This window comes from Leopardus geoffroyi, chromosome C1 (assembly GCF_018350155.1).
Source record: "Leopardus geoffroyi isolate Oge1 chromosome C1, O.geoffroyi_Oge1_pat1.0, whole genome shotgun sequence".
Taxonomy (NCBI): domain Eukaryota; kingdom Metazoa; phylum Chordata; class Mammalia; order Carnivora; family Felidae; genus Leopardus; species Leopardus geoffroyi.
Genome location: NC_059328.1, coordinates 34,061,236 through 34,078,756, shown reverse-complemented (window position 1 = coordinate 34,078,756; position 17,521 = coordinate 34,061,236). Strand labels below are relative to the sequence as shown.

General features: G+C 48.6%; 1 protein-coding gene across 8 annotated transcripts; it reads left to right on the top strand.

The window, feature by feature from the left end:
• Positions 1 to 2: 2 nt before the first annotated feature.
• Positions 3 to 16,991, top strand: MED8 (mediator complex subunit 8). Of its 8 annotated transcripts, none has more exons than XM_045476973.1 (8): positions 3 to 83; positions 1,412 to 1,530; positions 2,203 to 2,347; positions 2,874 to 3,014; positions 3,210 to 3,291; positions 3,647 to 3,895; positions 4,679 to 4,739; positions 16,640 to 16,865. In XM_045476973.1, the coding sequence occupies exons 1-8, from the start codon at positions 78 to 80 to the stop codon at positions 16,701 to 16,703; spliced, it is 867 nt and encodes a 288-aa protein (XP_045332929.1). In that variant the 5' UTR covers positions 3 to 77; the 3' UTR covers positions 16,704 to 16,865. The 8 variants fall into 8 exon arrangements, 6 of the variants coding, with proteins under 6 accessions (XP_045332929.1, XP_045332933.1, XP_045332928.1 ...); XR_006712236.1 differs by lacking the exon at positions 3 to 83 and adding an exon at positions 16,949 to 16,991 and having other exon boundaries at positions 477 to 1,530; positions 16,640 to 16,774; XR_006712238.1 differs by lacking the exon at positions 3 to 83 and adding an exon at positions 10,720 to 10,795 and having other exon boundaries at positions 478 to 1,530.
• The last annotated feature ends 530 nt before the right edge of the window (positions 16,992 to 17,521 follow it).

Genomic DNA, 17,521 nt, shown 5'->3' with positions numbered 1-17,521 from the left:
GGACGAAGACCTCTCAGCGAGGCTCTCGGACTAGGAAACCGGAAGGGGAAGTCGTTGCCGCCTACACTGACGCCGCAATGCAGGTGAGAGCGGGGTTGGGACTCTTGACCGCTAGCTGGTTTCGGGTAGCGGGGTCGATAGTGGGCTGGCCGAGGGGAGGGTGAGGAGTTGGGGCTGAGAGGAGGGGTTAGAGCCCGCAGCTGACGAGTAAGGGACCGCGGGATGGGGGGCGCGACTGGAGAGGTGAGGGCGGGGCCCGGACTGCCGAGTCGTGTGGAAAGAGGCCCCGCTGACTTGCTGGGGTGCGCGAAAGGGTCAGGCTGTAAACTGGCAAAGTTGAAATGCGATCCAAGGAAGATGGCTCAAGAAGGAGGCGTGTTGGCTCAGGCCCCGGCCTAGGTCGTTGGATGGACTCTGTTGGGTGCAGACGTAACAGGGGATCTGGAATTGGAGAGCAGCCCGAGAGGTGAAGGAATTGTTGGGCGGGGGGCGGTGGCCAAAAGCTAAGCTAATTATAATCTGAGGCTGTGGGTGGAACCCAGGATCCAGGCCCCTGTCTTGCACGTTGGCGAGTTTGCAAGACAATTTTGCATCTTTCTTCCCAGCCTGAGCCGGTTAGTTATTAAGGATGGAGAAATGAAGTAAAACTGGAGACCCCAGATGGGAGGAAAACGCTTTGCGGATACCCTAGCATTTAAAATTGTTTCTCCGGTGCTCAGGAGCATATGCATTTTGTTTTGTTTTGTTTTGTTTTTCACTTGCCACTTACTTTCTTGCACCTGGTCCGCTGTCAGTAAATGTTTTTCAGTTGACTGAGCTTGTGAAAGAGATACAGAAATATTGGCATTGTGAAAAAAATGGGTGCCGATTAATTCAGCAAGAAGAAGCTTGAAAACATCAAATGCTGAGGGCAAATGAAGAGTGGGAGGTGGGGGGGGGGTGGCGGTGGTGGTACAAGCCTGGTATTCAGGGAAACCTTCATGTGAAGGTAGGTTTCCCAGGGATTGTGTCTTTGGCAAGACTGCCACGCTCACAAGGCAGGTTCTAGTACAGGAGAAGTTGGAGTACACGTGCTGCAGGGGTTCACAAAAGATTATAAAGCCCAGGCATTAGGTCTGGTGAAAATGTCTCAGTGAGAGAGTATAGAGTGTATCTAACACGGAGAAAAGCCAGACGTGAATTAGGAGACGATGAGAGAAAGGAGGAATTGAGGTCAGGCGAATGGATTGAAAGGTCTGAGGGTTGATGCTGTCTGTAACCCAAATACCAAAGATAGAAAGCATGGCTCTCCTGTGCCAGTGAGATCCTGTGTTTCTCGACTGGTGTTGCACACTGTCATCCTGGCTCTTCAGCCTTCCTCTGTATGTGTCATACACCTATCTGGGTAACCCACCTGTTCCTGTTGGTGCAGAGGGAGGAGAAGCAGCTTGAGGCATCATTAGATGCACTGCTGAGTCAAGTGGCTGATCTGAAGAACTCACTGGGGAGTTTCATTTACAAGTTGGAGAACGAGTATGACCGGCTGACCTGGTAAGGGTTGCCAGGGTAAGCCAAGGAGGGCTCCATGGGTGGGGGGCTAGGCCTCCTGGTGGACCAGTGATATCACAGTTTATCACTTTGCAAACATCTTTTGGTTTGGTAAGAGCTGGGTTTCCCAACATTTAACAAGTGAAATTTGGCTTAGGGCCTCTGTGGCAAGGAAGTAGAGAAATGCCTAGTTTCCCAACCCAAGGTCTTTCTAGCTTTTGATTCTCACCCTTTGACATCTCTGGGAGGAGGTACTCCCTCAGTAATCCACCCACTATAGTAAGAATGCAGTGTTCATCCTGGGTCTCTTACCACAGTTGCTGCTGAATCTTTTCAGGTCCAACCTACTATGGAAGTGTGGATCCTATTTTTAGGCCGGAAAGGAGAATTTTACCATTTCTGAGTTTTTAGTGATAAGTATAGCCATGGTTCTTATTTTGCCACTGGATCTCACCCCATTCAAGTAACAAACTGCCTTATTTCTCCATCTCTGCTAGAAAGTGAAAGTATGTCCCTCTTTCCTAACCCCACAATCCCCGGGAGCCAGTCTGGTACCTGCCCAGTCCAGCTGTAGTGCAGTGAGTCTTTTTGGGGTGAGCCTGGGTGTTCCTAGTCTGAAGCACCCCTTCAAGGCTACTTGACTGAGACATTCTGACGCTTCCTTATCACCACCAGGCCCTCTGTTCTGGACAGCTTTGCCTTGCTCTCTGGACAGTTGAATACTTTGAACAAGGTCTTGAAGCACGAAAAGACACCACTGTTCCGTAACCAGGTTATCATCCCTCTGGTGTTGTCCCCAGACCGAGATGAGGATCTCATGGTAAGAGGAGGAGAAGGGTACAGTGTGGGAAATTAAATTCTTAGATGAGAACTTAGAGCATAATTGTTGCTGGGTTACTTTAGAAGTTCTGAATGAGGAGTAGTTTGTGGCAATAGAAAGCAAAGGCTGCATTTTGGAGGCCTTGCTTTTTGTCCCTGTAGAGTTGAGGAGCCACTCCCCAATAGTACCAAATAACCCTGAGGCTTATGTCCCCAAGGCAAAGATCTTTCTTCTCCAAGACCTATCTTGAGCAAGAGGTATGTTCTATTGCGATTTTGTCTATTTCAATCTTTTATTAAAATGTAGCAAAGGGAAACTTGCCCCTGGGTCTGGTAGAAACCGGTGTGAGGAGACAGAAATGAAGCATGGAGTAAGCAGACTAGTGTCCTAGGAAGCTAGGTATTGGAAGTGTCAGGTGGAGTCTTCCCTGAAAATGTACTGTTTGCCTATGGAAGGAACTATATATCGGGCCAGATCAACTCTTTGTGGATTACATAGGAGGATCAGTAAAATCTGTGTGTTACAGCGGCAGACTGAAGGACGAGTGCCTGTTTTCAGCCATGAGGTGGTCCCTGACCATCTGAGAACCAAGCCTGACCCTGAGGTTGAAGAGCAAGAGAAGCAACTAACAACAGATGCTGCCCGCATTGGTGCTGATGTGGCTCAGGTTGGACTGAGTCCCTGCCCTGCTGCCCCCTAGCGCCCCGAACCCCATCGTGAGAAGCTAGGATTTACCGTGTGCGCCTGGTAGGGATGCATGGTTTACCCATAAATTGCCCCTGGAGGAGCACAAGGAAGAAACTTCACCGTCATCATTTCTGGTCAATGGCCTGATCTCTGCACAAATGTATGTTTGTTACAGAAGCAGATCCAGAGCTTGAATAAAATGTGCTCAAACCTCCTGGAGAAAATCAGCAAAGAGGAGCGGGAATCAGAGAGTGGAGGTATGGAGGGACTGGTGGCAAAATGGAGAAGGAAAAGGAGGATAGATCACTGGGATAGGAATGGTGGTTTGGGTAGTGGCAAGGTGAGGACGTAAGAATGAACTGCTTAGGAAAGGGTATGCTATGTTCTGTTAGCTTTTTGTAGTTAGGGCTTGCCCTAGAGCAGGTGGAGGGTGTGTGTAAATGAGAAGGGAGAGCTCCGAGATAGTTGTGGGGGTCTTTTGGCTCTTCCTCGGGGCTGCCATTGAGTGTGGACGCTGCTCAGGCCCTGGTGCCCATATTGGTCTTCCTGCTGCTACGTTCAGTCCAGGGTTAGAGGCGAACCTCAGGCTCCTCGCTTAACCTTTTTCTTCAGGTCTTCGGCCGAACAAGCAGACCTTTAACCCTGCAGACACCAATGCTTTAGTAGCAGCTGTGGCCTTTGGGAAGGGGCTGTCTAACTGGAGACCTTCAGGCAGCAGTGGTCCTGGCCAGCCAGGCCAGCCGGGAGCCGGCACAATCCTTGCAGGAGCCTCAGGATTACAGCAAGTGCAGATGGCAGGAGCTCCAAGCCAGCAGCAGCCAATGCTCAGTGGGGTGCAGATGGCCCAAGCAGGTCAAACAGGTAAGGTGGGCAGGGGATGACCTTGAGCAGGGAAGTAGGGATAAGCTGGATGGAATGGGCCCCTGCCATCTCAGAGCTGGAGATTTTCTCCTTTTCTTTTTGAACTGTGACCCAGAAAACACTTTTCAGGAGTAAAAATCTCATTTGCGACTCTGTAGCAGGCACCAGAGAAGAGAAGAACTTGGAGCAGCAGAGACTGCACCTCCCATCCCCATTATAGAGTTCTGTCTCAAATACCTTTCTGTCCCATTTACTCTGGGTATCATGTGTGCCGTCAGGGTCGTTTCTTAAAGAAAGCAATGGTCAGACTTCAGTGGAGACCATCTGGTAGGTGCACTGAGGATTGACAAATAGGCAACACGTACTCTTCTCTGTGTCTTGTCTTTCTGCTTCCAGTTAATAGTTGCGAGAACGGTGTGGGGGAATTCAGACGTGAGTAGCTAGAAGAGGCATTTTCTTTCAAAGCTGTCTAAGAAAAGGAACAATTACAATTAGAACATACTCTTCCACCTGTGACATTAAATGGGGTCTAGCTGTTTTGTCTGGGAGTAGCTGAGCAGGAGACTGCTGGGGTGTGTTCTGACCCCTTCCCTATGAGCCCCTCCCTCCCAGACACCTTCAGGGAGAGGGCTGGTCAAGAACCACACCTCTGATCGTTGCTACCCGGGGCTGCAGAGGTTCTGAGATGAGAGTGGTGGCAGAAGGGAACTTGAGAGACCACCTGTCTGATTTATCATGAAAATCTTACTGTGCTTCAGATATCTTTCTTTGTGTTCCTTTTAGGAAAAATGCCAAGTGGAATAAAAACCAACATCAAGTCAGCTTCAATGCATCCCTACCAGCGGTGAGTGTGGCTGGCAATCCCCACTCCCAGGTGCTCTTTGCAGAGGTGGGCAGTGAAATCGCCTTTTGCCCAAAGCTGAACTAGATGTGTACAATAAAGAACGTGAGCTTTCAGCACCAGACAAATCCCAGCTTCACCACTGACTGACTGTGTGACCTTGGGCAAGTGACCTAATTTTTCTGAACCCGTTTTCTTGTTTATAAATGGTGATACCTACCTCATAGGGTTGTTGTGAGGATTAAAATGAGAAAATGAATGTAAAACACTTAGTACAGTGTGTGAAATAATGGGTATTCAATAAATGATAGGTTTTTTTTTTGTTTTTTTTTATGTTGAGAGAGAGAAAGACAAAAGAGCGAGCAGGGGAGGGGCAGAGAGAGAGAATCCCAAGCAGGCTCCGCACTGTTAGCATGGAGCCCAACGCGGGGCTGAAACCCACAAACTGTGAGATCATGACCTGAGCCAAAACCGAGAGTTGGATGCATAACTGACTGAGCCACCGAGGCGCCCCAATAGCTTCTACAGCCACATCTCCCCACTGCCCTCCTCAATCCTCGATCCAGAACTTAGGGTGATGTGATAGTGCTTCGTGTCAGTGGTGAGGTGCTAGACGCAAGGTCATGGACTGCTCTGTTCTGTTTGAAAGCCTGTGCTGATTTTGTGCTCCCGGAAACTGTCACAACCTTTATGTGTCCTTAGAGGCACACTGGCTCTGTAGGCTTCCCTGCTCAGCTTCCATCCCGGCCGTCTCTCCAACCTGCAGGCAACAAGTCTTCTCAACTGGGTCTGACGGTCCAGCTGCAGTTCTGGTGAAGCTTGGGCCTGCTCTCCTCCTCTCCTCTAAGAAGCCAGTTCAGCTGTTCCCTGGGAACTAGTTACAAAGTCCCCTGTCCTTTACCCCACTCCATACACGTGAAAGATTTTCTTACTTTGGAGGGGGAGGGGAATTATACTTCACACCATGGTTCATCAGGGGTTAGTTATCCTCATAATAATACCTAATTCCTGGACTCCAGCCAGGATGGCTTTCCTCCAGTCCACTGAAACTGTGATCAAACCTGAGCCAGACTGCTGGTGGGTGGGAACAGCCACCAGTACCTTCGCCTGCTTTTATAACGCTGAAGAGCAGAGTGAGTCAGGTCTGTAGCCTAAGGGGGCTCCTTTGCAGGCAGGGGCAGGTGTTGAGTCAGCAGAAGACCAAAGGGTTTCTCTGAATAAAATTCTTAAAATTTTCTTTTTTAACGTTTCTTCATATTTGAGAGACAGAATGTGAGCAGGGGAGGGGCAGAGAGAGAGGGAGACACAGAATCCGAAGCAGGCTCCAGGCTCTGAGCTGTCAGCACAGAGCCCGATGCGGGGCTCAAACCCACAAACTGAGATCATGACCTGAGCTGAAGTCGGCCACTTAACCAACTAAGCAACCCAGGTGCCCCTGAATAAAGTTATTTAAATTGATGGCCATTGTGTCAGTGTTAGCCAATAGCGATTTTTAAGAGAGCTATAGCGAGGTCAGAGACTATATGTCCGAGACTTTCAAAGTTGATACAAGGCAATTCTAATTTGTTCTCTCTCAAACGTTCTCTTAGCTCTGATTATCTTTGATCTAAAAGTCCCGAGAGGTTTGAGGAGAGCCTGTTCATACCTTCCAGCTGCCTTTTTTCTGTTCTCTTCTGTCGCACACCAGTACTCTGGCATTTGTTTGGTGCCGGGCAGAGTTCTGCCAGGCTGTGGCAGCAAAGTACTGGAAAAGTGGTCCCTGATGTCACATCCATTCCTGTTCCATCAAGACAAGAAATGGTACCCATAAAGCGCACTAATCGTAGCACACAATAGCGCGGGGAGTCCTGTTACCAGCTCTGAGGCAATGCCGGACCTTTCCTCCATTTCAGCAGTACTGCCTTATTGCTCTGTCAGCCCACTCGGGTGTTCCTGATCTTACCTTTTCCCTTCCTGCTGGAAGTCTCAGAGCTAACTATCATGTTGAGTGGAGTTCAAGTTGTACTTCTCCACAAGCCCTGGATCTTCTGGTGACTGCTGTCCTTAATTCCACCAGAAGATTCCCTCCTGTTGAGAGGTACCAACCCAAAGTTTCTTTGTTGTCCCAGGTAATCCCACCTTCATTTTCAACATTTGAAATGGGTTCCTTGTCCTCCCAGAGTGGAAATATCCTCCTGCCCCAACGGGAACACATGCAGGACCTCACCTACATCTGGTGACCTGAAGCACACGTTCTTTACTCCAAAGGCACTCACGTCTCTATATTCTGTACTCTGGAAGCACATGTTCTCATTTGCAACTCCCTCCCACTCCCAGATCCTCTGGAGTACACACACCTACGTAGCATCGCCAGCTTCAGGATTCGGACAGCCCAGTAAGCGCCTCGGTGGATGGTATCTCCCTCCGCTCACACACTCATTCCCTCAGGAGGGGATATATATGGAATTCCCTTTGAAGAAGAGGACAGGACCTGCTTACTTGTTCAGACGTAGGATTCGTAAAAGATGGCTCTGTTGCTCCACTTTGATGGTGTTCCTGTTTCTGGCTGCTCTGTTTTGCCTGGGGACTGTTTTCTCCTATTCTTGGGGCCCCTGGAGAACGAGATTAGGTCATTGTACCCCAGGTTTATGCCTAGGATGGAGAAAGAAGCAGCTGTGAAACCATGAGATCTTAATGCAGCACAGAGTTCACCCTGCTTAAGGCAGAAGCTTACTTAATCCACGCTGACATGACAACCATTGTCTAGGACTGCTTCCTCTCCAGGTTTGCCCTGTGGCTGGCATTCTGTCATTGTGGATCCTCCTGTTTACTCATTGCTCCAGTCACCCTATTCTCTTTCTCTTACGATGTCTATTGCTGCCCTACCTAGCCAACTTTACCTGACCTTGTACCTTCTTGTGGAACAGCTCCTTCCAGCTCTGTAAGAGATTCTGGCTTTAGGACTGAACTGGAAGGGCTGTATTACATACCTCCTGTGCCGCTGTCAGGCACGAAGCTGAACTCTGCAGGAATGCCCTAGTGCAAGGCTGGGCCCTTTTCCCACTCCATTCTCACCTCCCCCAGGCAGCTGGGAACAACCTCTCCCTTTGTCTGAGCTTCTTGTACAGAATAATCCCCCTTAGGGACAATGTATTCTCTGTGCCCTGTGGACACAGGAGCCGTGTGAGCTGATCCCAGCACCGGGCAGGACGGAGGCTGAATCCTTACAAACGCCCACCCTGGGTCAAATCCTGATTACTATCCAGAGAAATGATTAAGGGATATACATTTTCTTCCATCTGTTCCAAATTTGGGAGGATAGCCTATTGAAGTTTAACAATGGGCCAGAGACTGCGGTCCCTTTTCGGATCACTCCTGAGAGTTCATCATGCCAACCCATGGAGGCTTGATGTCGCTCTGGCTTGATGGCCTCAAACACAGGGGGAACACTCGGAAAGAATTTGCCGCCCTTCACGTGGGGCTTTCTAGTTGAAGCAGAAGGTACCCTCTCCAGCCCATCTGATGGGGGCCATGGCGCCCATCCCTTCAATGTGTGTATGTGTCCCACAGGACATTCTTTTTCTCTTCCTCTCTTTTCCCCTTTAACTTCTCTCTCTCTTGTTCTTGAACTCCTGTGAGTCACTGAGGCAGAGCTGGATCTCTATAATGGTCTCTACATGAGTTCACAAGCTCTCAAGTGCCACCTACCATTTGGACATGGCAGCTTCCCCAAGTGCATTATGGACAAGGTACCTGACTTCCCTGCGTCTCCGTTTTCTCACCTGGCTGATCCCAGATATCCTTCCTAGCTTTAAAGTCTCTGGCCATGATTCCCAAGCCTACCTGTCCTGTCCCCATACATTTTGATTGTTTTCCACATTGCCTGACTATGTTATATAAGATAAACTGAAATTTTCCTAGCTCAGCCCCTGAATCCTTCAACCCCCTACAAACTATTCCTGAAGCTCCCTCTCCATCACCTGCAAGTTAACATTACCAACCTCCCTCTAGACCACTTCCCTCAATTGTTTTCTAGCTTGCACTGGTTCTCTAGTGAAAATTCATCAAAGAGGTGGTAAGTTACCCCAGAGACACATGGATGTATGTCAGAATTTACCTTCCCACTGTCCAGCATCCCTCTCTATCCCCTGGCCAAAATCTGTGTACCAGAGAGACTCTTCCAGTGAAAGCAGTGAATGACATTTTCCATGGGATGATAGCCTGTCCTACTGAATCAGAACCTGATCAGAGTCTGGGCTGCTCCCCTCCCTGCCTGCCCTCTGCCGCTCTACCACCTTCCCTTGTTCTCACCTGAATCTCCTGTCTGAGGTCTTCTCTTGCCCACACCCCTGCACGTGCACTACCTGTGTTTTTTGTTTGCTTGTTTTTTACTACTTTCTTTGGGCTGCTCCCATTTTCATGGCCCCCATTAGTGTCCTGTGTCTTTTCCATGTTACTCCTTGACCTCACCTGTCTACTCACTGACTCTTGATATACAGGGCTTGATATACAGGGCTCCAATCACTGCCTCTTCCTCCACCCCTCCCATTCCTTCTACCACTCCTCTGGAACTCCTCTTCAGACATCACTGTTGACCTCCTGGCTAAATCCAGAATTATTTTCAGTGCTCATCTTACGTCATCTCCATGGTGTTTGACAGTGCTGACCATTACCTTTTTAACCTCACTAACCATTCCTTCTCTGCAGCTTTTGGCCTTCTGTCCTTCTGCCTGCTGTCTCTGTGACCACTACGTTTTCTGTTTGTAACTCAAGTTTTATTTTCAGCTCAGAGCTCTCTGCCCCAGGATCCATAGGTACCTCAGATACTGCACGTTTAAGTCCAGCTATCCTTCCCTCTGAACCTGTTTTTTTTTTTTTTTTTTTTTTTCCATTTCCTGGGTGTGACCTAAGCCAAGTCTGTGGAAGCCATCCTAAACCTTTCATTCTCTGTGTCCCTGGTCCCCCCGTGACCCAGTCAGTTACCAAATTCTGTCCATTCTGGCTCCCCAATATCTGTTTATCCCGCCCTGCAACTTAGGCCTCTTTCCCCAAAAGAGTTTTTCAGACTCCCTGTCTCCCACTCCAGTGCATATGCCGGGTTGCGTTGGCTCCCGGGTAAGCTGTGGATGTGATCACATTGCTCCCTTTGATGAAAACTCTTTTTTTTTTAAATTTTTTTAAATGTTTATTTATTTTTGAGAGAGACAGAGACAGAATGCGAGTGGGTTAGGGGCAGAGATAGAGGGAGACACAAAATCTGAAGCAGGCTCCAGGCTCCGAGCTGTCAGCACCAGAGCCTGACGTGGGGCTCGAACTCACGAGCTGTGAGATCATGACCTAAGCTGAAGTTGGACACTCAACTGACTGAGCCACCCAGGCGCCCCTGATGAAAATTCTTTTGATAGTTCCCTCCTTGTGTTTCTTAAGCTGGAGTCCACATAGCTGGCAGGTTGGTGGGGCAGTGTGGCCAAGGCACAAAGTACCAGGATCAAATCATCCTGGTACACTCCTTTTCCCAGGAGTAATTTAAACAGACAACACAAAACTATCATGTATGCATTATGAAGAGAAAATATACTTCAAGGAAGTCCTACTCTGACGGGATTCAGAGTAAGCTACCAGATTTCCTAGGATTCTTTCTTTCTTTCTTTCTTTCTTTCTTTCTTTCTTTCTTTCTTTCTTTCTTTCTTTCTTTCTTTCTTCTTTCTTTCTTTCTTTGTCATTACATTTACTTCATTGGAAAGGTTTGAAAAAGCAGCTCACATTTCCTGGAAAGGCAAGTAAGATTCTATGTGATCTAGCCCCCTGACTGCTTCTCCTGACTTATTTTCCATATTGTCCTGCCATCCACCCTATTTCCAAGCTGTACAAACTCCTGGAGATTTCCTGAAAGTGACAAACTCTTTCTGGCCTCCATTCCTTTATTCCCACTGTTCCCTCTGCGAGTAACACTTTGCCCCCATCATTCTGTCTGATGAATACCCAATCATTTTTCAAAATTCAGCCAATGAACCATTCCTCTGTGAAGCCTCCTGACAACCCAGTGTGTGCACAACTCAGCACCACGCCAACTAAGTAAGGTCAGTTACCTTCTCTTTTATGCTCTTTATTGTCCCCCAAGTTCAAGCAGACTGAACTGTCAGCGTTTGAATTCCAGTTCTTCTACCTGATTGCTAGCTGTGTGAGCTTTGGCATGAAATGTATGTATGGCATGAAACACTATAACATCTGACCCATCATAAACGCTATACATGGTAGCCGCTGCTATTATCAGTGGTATGATGATTTGGTTGACTTTGGAGAGAGAGTATAATGTAGCATTTTGGTTAAAAGAGCAGGTTCAGGGGGGCCTCGGTGGCTCAGTTGGTTGTGTCCCACTCTTGATTTTGGCTCAGGTCATGATCTTGTTCATGGGATTGGGCCTGCGTCAGACTCGTGCACCGATGGCATGGAAGCGGCTCGGGATTCTCTCTCCCCCTCTGTCTGCCCCTCCCCTACTTGCAGTCTCTTTCTCAAAATAGATAAACATTAAAAAAAAAAAAAAAGAAGAACAGGTTTAGACTGCCTGGATTCTAATCCTAGCTGTGCCACTTACTAGCTGTGTGAACTTGGACAAGTTAATTTACCTCTCTCTGCCTCAACTTCCTTATTCCTGGGGATGATGATATTAGTGGCTATATTGTAGAGTTGCTGTGAAGTTTAAATAGATGAATACGTACAAAGTGCTCAGAACGGTGCCTGACAATAGAAGCTCAATAAATATCCACTATCCTCAGGGTAGTGTCTAGAACTCTAATGTCCAGAATTGCTGCTTAAACCAGTGATTCATGAGTCCCTTTGTGAGGACATAACTTCTCCCTTCTCTGCACCTTGTCTATGCTCACACCATGCCTGCCATCAGGAGCTCCGCCTCCTGAGAGATCCTCTGTGCACATCTGATCTCCCACCATGTCTCAGCTCGTGCAGAGCAGTCCCTGGAACATTTTTACATTGGTTTACCTGGTGTGATAAGTCATTTTTGAATTTAGTGAATTTTCTTTCTCCCCCTTATTTGACACCTATACTCTCCCACTGTATACTTTGATTTTGATTTGAGACCGAATGATAAGCTCCCTCACCTGAAATGTTCTGTGTCCTCCCTTCTAAACTGAATCTCGGGGCACCTGGGTGGCTCAGTCGGTTAAGCGGCCGACTTCGCCCCAGGTCATGATCTCGCGGTCCATGAGTTTGAGCCCCGCATCGGGCTCTGTGCTGACAGCTCAGAGCCTGGAGCCTGTTTCAGATTCTGTGTCTCCCTCTCTCTGACCCTCCCCTGTTCATGCTTTGTCTCTCTCTGTCTCAAAAATAAATAAACGCTAAAAAAAATAAAAAATAAAAAAATAAACTGAATCTCTTCCCTGTCCAAACCAGCTGAAGACTCAGTCCACAGTCTGCCTACATTCTGACCCTACCGGGGGCCCTACTCCTCTCCTAGATGTCTCTGTGCAGGTGTGATGAGTTCCCTCCTCATCTGTCCACGCTTACTAGGCCTGTCCTCAGGTCTTCCTGGGCTGCTGTTGTCGCCCCCCCCCCCCCCCAAGGGGAATCGCAGTCCTGAGCTCCTGCTTGCTTCTCTTCACACTCCCACCAGTTCCACGGGCCTCGTTTTGTCACGGCAACTCCACTGTTCTTGCCGTTACGCTGGAAGTGCTTCAGCCGGGCCTTGACCTGGGAGTCAGGTGCTGTCTCACACCTCCACAGCTTGCACATGCCCTACCCTCTCCTTGGAGGGTCTGCCCTCTCTTTTCCCTGCTCCAGGCCCCCTTGTTCATCTAGTGAATAACTCATCCTTCCAGTGTCCCCTACTCCTGTCGTCTACCACCTCCTGACCTGGACACATCTGTTGTGTGACCTTAGGCAAGTTACTTCACTTCCAAGAACCTGTTTCTACCTCTGTAAGATGGGATTATAGCACAGACCTCAAAAGTGTACCTGCAACTGAACATATTGAAAATTAAAGTTAAAACTTTAAGTAGCTCTTGCTTTTCTACAGGGTAAGGTCCAAACTTCTTAGAAGGGCATAAAAGGCCATTTGGGTATAGAGTCAGCATTCAAATGCAAACTCCTATTCTCTTCCCTTACTCTCTCCTGAGGAATTTCATTTTTATTGCATCATGGCCTGTTAGACTGCTTTGGTTACAGCACATTAAAATTAAACTAGCCTAACCAAAAACAAAGGAAGGGGGCCCCAATTGTGTTTGGGTTATGTGGATGGGAAGTTGAAAGGTGACTGGCTGTAGGTGGGCTCAAGGGTCCGATGTCCGATGGATGTCCAATGTCCGAGGCTCTCTGTCTCTGTGTTTTTCCACTTGACAACAGAAGGGGCTCATCTCACCCAGGAACTCTGATTATTCTTGCTGGGATTCTGTGCCATGAGGAGCTTGGATTGGGGGAAGTGGGAGGAACCACGATTCCCAGGCCAATGGAGTGGGGCAGGGATTCCCTAAAGGAAATGAAAACAAGGGGGTGGGGGAAGTGTCTGAGCTCCCACAGTCCACTTTGTGTGATTTCAGAGAATCTTTGGATGTTTTTTTTCTTTTTTTGCCTCGAGCTCCACCTGTTCTTCTAAACTTACAGAACTGTATTTAAGATTGTGCAGTGTGCAACCCTCCCTCACAATCCACGTGTCCCCAAAGGCATTCAAGTCCTCCACCCTGCTCCACCTGAGTGATCCCGCACAACCATCTTACTGTCAATTCTGGGTCTCTCTCTGCTCTGTCTTCTCTCCCTGCTCACTCCCCTTTATTTATTTATTTATTTATTTATTTATCTTTTTATTAAAAAAAAAAATTTTTTTTAACGTTTATTTATTTTTGGGACAGAGAGAGACAGAGCATGAATGGGGGAGGGGCAGAGAGAGAGGGAGACACAGAATCGGAAGCAGGCTCCAGGCTCTGAGCCATCAGCCCAGAGCCCGACGCAGGGCTCGAACTCACGGACCGTGAGATCGTGACCTGAGCTGAAGTCGGACGCTTAACCGACTGAGCCACCCAGGCGCCCTCCCCTTACTTTAGATACAGCCCTGGGCGTGTCACACCTGTGCATCGGGGCTGGTCTCTCAGCGGGCCCTCCTTCCTTTCCTTTCCCCCTGATGTTATATATCTTACCGTCTCCAGGTTTGTCTTTGTAAAGAACAATGGGGATGCTACCAACCCCTTTCTTTTTTTTTTAATTTTTTTTTTTTAACGTTTATTTATTTTTGAGACAGAGAGAGACAGAGCATGAATGGGGGAGGGTCAGAGAGAGGGAGACACAGAATCCGAAACAGGCTCCAGGCTCCAAGCTGTCAGCACAGAGCCCGACGCGGGGCTCAAACCCACGGACCGCGAGATCATGGCCCGAGCTGAAGTCGGCCGCTCAACTGACTGAGCCACCCAGGTGCCCCCAACCCCTTTCTTAAAAATCCTCAGGGACACCCCAGTACAAACAAAACTCCTCCTACTTTCATTCAGACCACTTCATGGTTTGGGGCCGGCCTGCTTTTTAACCTTCTTGCATATGAAGGCCTCTTATTCAGCAGCATATCCTTTGGCCAAGCAGCATCAGGTGCAGCGATTCTCTACACCTGTCCCGCATGTTCCTACTTCCATCCCTTTGTCCACACTTTTTCCTCAGCCTGGAGCACCTGTGTTGCTTCTCCCTTACTTACCACGTGGCCTTGAGAAAACTCCATCACCCTTTCTGATTCTGTTTTTTTCATCCACAAAGCAGTGATAATAGTAGTTACCTTACAGGACTGAACCATAAGAGCATATGGAAAGCAGCTGGCCCCATTCCTGCCGGAGAAAGTATTGAATAATAAGCTACATTTTCTCTTTTCGCCGTTCGGCCTTGCTCACGCATCTTCCAGATCTGGCTACCTGTCTTTCCTCCATCCTGATGCCTTCCCCTGGAGGAAAGAGTCTCCCCTTTTCTCCCTCCAGAGCCTTTTCTGCAGGTTCTATCACAGTCCTCTCCCCCTACCTGAGTGTCTTTAGTTCTGTTCCGTGAACCCTGAATGCTGCCCACAGCGTGTAGGCATTGGCTACCCACTGACAGTTGTGATGAGCGCTTGCACGCATCCTCTCCCTTCTGCCAGCTGGATGTCTTTCCAGCCCTGGTTCCTTCAGCCACAGGCGGAGGACACCAACTAGCTGGTGAAGGCCCAGGGATATGCAGAATGATTAACTGACAAGCCCTTCACACTTTCTTTACTCCCCTGTCCTCACGGACTCAGCCCTCCCCCCAACTCCTCTGTGTGGTGAGGGTGTAGAAAGTGCCCTTTGTCCTTTACAGGACAGTGAAGGGACAAGTCTATCCCAGCCCCCAGGAGACTGCTTCCGTTTCCACCTGCCACTCCTGGTGTCTGTTAGCCTATAGACCCTCAGCTCCTATTTAAAAAAAAAAAAAAAAATTTTTTTTTAACATTTATTTATTTTTGAGACAGAGAAAGAGCATGAACAGGGGAGGGTCCTGGTGTCTGTTAGCCTATAGACCCTCAGCTCCTATTTAAAAAAAAAAAATTTTTTTTAACATTTATTTATTTTTGAGACAGAGAAAGAGCATGAACAGGGGAGGGTCAGAGAAAGAGGGAGACACAGAATCTGAAACAGGCTCCAGGCTCTGAGCTGTCAGCACAGAGCCCAACGCGGGGCTCGAACCCACGGACCACAGGATCATGACCTGAGCTGAAGTCGACGCTTAACCGACTGAGCCACCCAGGTGCCCTGACCCTCAGCTCCTATTGTCTTTAACCCACGACTCCTTGTGTCTCCATGCTCTGTCCCCCGCCCACTGCTCCACCTGCTCGCCCCCCCCCCCACACACACACGCGTGCGCGCACAGGCACGCCTTTTCCCATTTGTTCCTCATTGTTGTTCCTGCTTCTTTGACCCCGCTTCCTTTGCATTTTTCTGTTGGAACATGTAAAGCCTCAGATAATCAAGGGAACCGAGTTGTTAGCATCCACACGGAGGGTGGTTTCAGATTGAACCCTTGCAGAAAGTACATCAGTGGTTTATCTTCTGGGGAATGAGGATGGAGAAGGGCCCCTGAGAGAGCAGTGAGTGAGGAGTGAGTCAGATCAGGTGGGACCCTGGGGGAAGTCACCTTACTTCCAATTAGGAAGGCCGCATGAAGGAGGGGGAGTTGTTAGACAGCTCTACTGGGCATTCTTCCCCCCACACCCCTTCCTCACCACCTGGCCTTCATCCTTATCAAGACTGAGTTCCCGGACCCCTTCAGTTTCTCCAGTTCATCAGCCTGCCCCTCATGCTGGTAACCTTCCACCCAGCTTCTCTGCAGGCCCCAAACAGCCTCCTTCTCTCCCAGTCCCCTGAGAGTCCCCTGACGTGGCCATCTGTGAGGTGTTCCCCTTAGCCAAAGGCTAATCCCTCCATGTGGATGCTGGATCTTTCTCCATATAGCACGTAAACGTGCTCAAGCCGCTTCCCATTAAAAACAGCCATTAGAAGGTGAGAGCCAGACATTGATATTTTAAAAGCTCCCCAGGTGATAGACAGTGTGCAGCCAGGGCTGAATAACACAAATCCAAACTTCTTACCCTGGCATACAGGGCTTTTTATAAACCAATTCCTGCCCATACCTTTATGTCCTCTGAGCTTGAGCCACATCAGACTATTAGAGCCCCCCAAACCCACCACATCTCCTGCTTCTATGCCTTCACACACTTGCTTCCCTCTGCCAGCAATGCATTTCCTTGCTTTAGAACGTGTCCTTTAAGGCTCAGCTTTGGTGCCATTTCTGTGAAGCCTTCAAGAGCTCACCCCCACCCTGGGGTGAGGTGCCCCTCCTCGTGCTCTCATAACTCTCTGGGTTTATCTCTGTGGGAACACTCACCACATGCCACTATAATTGGTTACTCAGACATCTGTCTTCTCCTCTAGACCGCGAATATTTTGCAGGAAACCCAGGGCCACGCAGATGCCATTTGGTAGGACTTGGGGCTAGATGATCTCTCTCAGATATTGGAAGATGCTTTCTCCCAGGACCGGGACAGGAACTGCGCGAAGTGAGCCTTGGTGCGTGTTCATTCACTTAATCTGTCAACATTGACTGGGGGCTTGCTGTGGACATGTACCACAGGTGAATAAATGGTAGTTGTAGTCTCTACAATTGTCTCTACTATGTTTGACCTCTGGGACTGTTACATCATCCCTGATAATCTGCTTCGTTTGTTTCTAATTCGCCTCTAGACGGACGCCGAATCCAAAGCCCCTCCAGTAGTGCTCTCAGAATGGTGTGTGCACACGGTACGCATGTAGGAAATACTGGTGACACAAATGCTCGTGAATATGCATACGATATTGACATATTGGTTATTAATATTGGTGTATTCATTTTTAATGCTTTTGTTATTTTGTTTTTGAGAGAGTGTGAGCAGGGGAGGTGCAGAGAGAGAGAGGGGGACAGAGGATCTGAAGTGGGCTCCATGCTGACAGCAGAGAGCCCAATGTGGGGCTCAAACTCATGAACCGTGAGATCATGACCTGAGCCAAAGTCTGACACTTAACGGACTAAGCTACCCAGGCTCCCCTCTTCCTCCTCCTCCTCCTTCCTCTTCTTCTTCTTTTCTCCTTCTAAGTTTATTTCTTTTGAGAGAGAGGGAGAGCACAAGCAGGTGAGGGATAAGGAGAAGGAGAGACAGAATCCCAAGCATGAGCCTGACACGGGGCTCAAACTTACGAACCGTGAGATAATAACCTGAGCCAGGATCAAGAGTTGGACGCTTAACCACCTGAGCCACTCAGGTGCCCCTATATTGGTAT